The sequence below is a fragment of the Cyprinodon variegatus genome, unplaced genomic scaffold, assembly GCF_000732505.1.
Source record: "Cyprinodon variegatus isolate N-32 unplaced genomic scaffold, C_variegatus-1.0 Scaffold138, whole genome shotgun sequence".
In the NCBI taxonomy this organism is placed as follows: Eukaryota; Metazoa; Chordata; class Actinopteri; order Cyprinodontiformes; family Cyprinodontidae; genus Cyprinodon; species Cyprinodon variegatus.
The window spans coordinates 965,549-968,620 of record NW_015150591.1 but is presented as its reverse complement, the minus strand read 5'-3'; the positions used below and the strand labels follow the sequence as shown (position 1 = coordinate 968,620).

General features: G+C 37.2%; 1 protein-coding gene across 1 annotated transcript in view; it reads right to left on the bottom strand.

Moving 5' to 3' along the window:
- swt1 (SWT1, RNA endoribonuclease homolog) overlaps window positions 1-3,072 on the bottom strand; it is a 36,717-nt gene that overhangs the window by 17,139 nt on the left and 16,506 nt on the right. Inside the window, exons 10-12 of the mRNA XM_015376643.1 lie at window positions 1,239-1,366; window positions 741-949; window positions 309-444 (exon numbers count right to left, since the gene is read on the bottom strand). Coding sequence (XP_015232129.1) covers window positions 309-444; window positions 741-949; window positions 1,239-1,366 — 473 coding nt within the window. The remainder of the gene's footprint in view (window positions 1-308; window positions 445-740; window positions 950-1,238; window positions 1,367-3,072) is intronic.

Here is a 3,072-nt window from a genome sequence, read left to right as displayed (position 1 = left end):
AAAAAAATTATAAATTAATATTAAAACACACCCCAAATTAGAAAGAAATCAAAGGATTGTAGGTTTAGTTTTTTTACTAGGACAAAATAACACTTTTAAGGCGACTAACTTATACAAAATAGAGCATATGAAAATTTAAAATAATTTTCCCTTTATGAACAAACCAATTCATACAATACAATACAGGCTGATATCTGCAGCATATCAGGAACATATAATAATATACAAACAACAGAAATCTACATTTAAACTACATTAAAATTTAGATAAAGCATCATTTATGGGAGAATTATTCAAGGTGTAACTTTACCTCCAGCCAGAGGTCTCCATAAGCCGCCTTCATTTCGTTTTCTAACACCTCAGACAGGACATCCCGCAGACAATCCTCTAGTTCACAGACATACCCGCTAAGTTCCCATCCTGCCTCCGTTTTTATTGACGGGTCTAAGCCAGCAAATGTGAACACAAATAAAAAAATGCATAAAATTAAAATGAAACAGTCCACACATTTAGAGAATTTAAACACAATTACACTTCTTTATTTTCTCTTGCTGTGTGGAAAAAGAGTTGCTGCTGCTGTTTTTTTATTTATTTGTCAGTATTTCTTAGATGTAGCTGTTTATCATAGATAGAAAACACAGAAAAACAAGAAGGGAAAGAAATCCAGCAAATAGAAACGGGAGGTGAACACATTAAGTTCACAGGTCATTATTTCCCATTACATTTTTTTTCTGCCTCACCGTTCTCTTTGAAGGCTACAGAGACATTTTGGCTGTTCTGAGCGGGAAGCTGGATTGGTGTACAGATTGTGGCCGATGCTGGAGAGGAGACATGCTGAAAATGAGACCAAAGTGGAGACCGAAGGCTCCTGACCTCTGCCTCTAACTCGGCCTTGCTGAGAGCCTTCACACCGCTCAGCAGAGCTTTACTGGATAGGTTTTTATCGTTACTAGAAAGGAAAGAATAGATGTTTTAATTAGATGGTAGTTCAGTTTGAGCAAACAAATAACGGCTGCATGTGGAAAAACAAACAACTGTAGAAATGGGTCAAACAAACAAATGCGGGGGGAAAAAAAAAAGTCCTGAGCTGAACTGTGATTTGCTCACTCATCACATCTATTCTATGGAAAAACGGTTGGGGAAGCTGGAACGATCTGGCACGGTCACGTGCGTTTTTAGCTGAAGACAGGCTCAACAGAGCAGCGGTAGGAAGCTGCACAAAGGAAAGGATGACTCACGTGCATAAGATGAGAGCACACTCTGGATACATATTCTGGTACTGCAGGCAGCACTGCAGCACTCTGTCATCATTGTTCTCTGTTTTCAGACCATCTGAGGATGAAAGGAAGGACATGGAGATGGTGACTCAGAGCAACAGTCTGACTTAACGATATCTTCCTGGATTAAAGCCATATTGTTGACACTAAACCAGGGAAACAACATAAGGGTGTATTTAAAATAAAAACAAAGAGGCTCAATGGAGATTCAGACGTTTTCAGACCGTTCTAGTGAACGGCCATTCATCTGAAAACATTTAAATTCATAATTATTTTTCTTCATTATGGATAAATACATGAATGCACCCTGTCCTTGAATGTCAAAGCTTTTCTATATTTCAAGAGGAATTGCATTACAATTTGAGTGTCAGTGCCACCTAGTGGAAAATAGATCAACTAAGTGAGGCGTTTACCAAATGGGTTATATCAGGGGTCTTCAATGTTTTCTAGGCCAAGGACCCCCAAACTGATGGTGCATTTAAATTATTAAAGTATTTCTGTTTCGGATTCCACATTGATGGGACAGGTGTTTTGAATAAAACGGTGCCCAGCTTGAAAGAGCTCCTGTGTGTTGCTGAATGTGAGCATTGATGACTGAGAGACATCTTCTGCCTCCATTTATCTGTTTACTACAATGTGTTGAATTCATGTTTATGTGGATTTAAGGACATTTCAATTAGTGGAAAAAATTGCAGGAGGGAATATAAAAAAAAAGCAAATCCACCAAAACTTTTGCAACCCCCATGCAGTACCCCTCTTGAAGACCTCTTTGTCAGAGGTCTTTAACAGGGGGTCCGCGACCCCTAAGGGGTCCACAGAGGTACTGCATGGGGGTCGCGAAAGTTTTGGCTGATTAGACTTTTTTTTTTTTTATATTCTGCCTGCAATTTTTTCCACTAATTGAAATTTCTTTAAATCCACGTTAACATGAATTTAACACACCGTAGTAAACAGATAAATGGAGGCAGAAGATGTCTTTCAGTCATCAATGCTCACATTCAGCAACACACAGGAGCTCTTTCAAGCTGGGCACCGTTTCATTCACAACACCTGTCCCATCAACCAGGAATCAGAATCAGAAATACTTTATTAATCCCAGGAAGAAATTACTTTTGTTACATTACTCCATCTATAGAGTGACTATAGGAGCAGTTTGATATAAAACAATTTCATACAGTTTAATATAATTAGGGGGTCCCTGCTCCATCTCACCATCAGTTTGGGGGTCCTTGGCCTGGAAAACGTTGAAGACCTCTGCTCTTTGTTATTAAGTTGATTTGGGGATCTACCCATTTAATTTGAAGACATTAACAAAATTATGAAATTCATACAACTTTATGAATTACTAACTATAAGAGACCAGCAAGTAATTTGAGCTGATATGTCTTCTGGGGAGTATTGGCGTAGTGCAGGGGTAACCAATTAAAAATCATTGAGGTCCGAATAAAAAAAAATCATCAACCAGTAAAGGTTCGGAGACGTTTTTAAATTATAATTTGTCACTTTAAACAGAATTTAACACGGAAATAAAATGAGGTTTATATGTATCCATGTTATACATTGAATTTTAAAATAAAAAAAATAAAAAAAGTTTTCCATTCCATCCAAAATCTAAAGTGTTTTTTTTTTAAAGTAGAAAACAACATTTATTCAGTTTGGTATCTATACAATTTCCTGATTCACATATTTTATAAAACACCTGAACTGGCCGTTTGTTTTTTGTTGTTTTTTATTATTATGTCTAAATGTTGGCAGTGGGCTTTAGGCTGCCCTGCAAGGCTTTAAACCTGGGTTT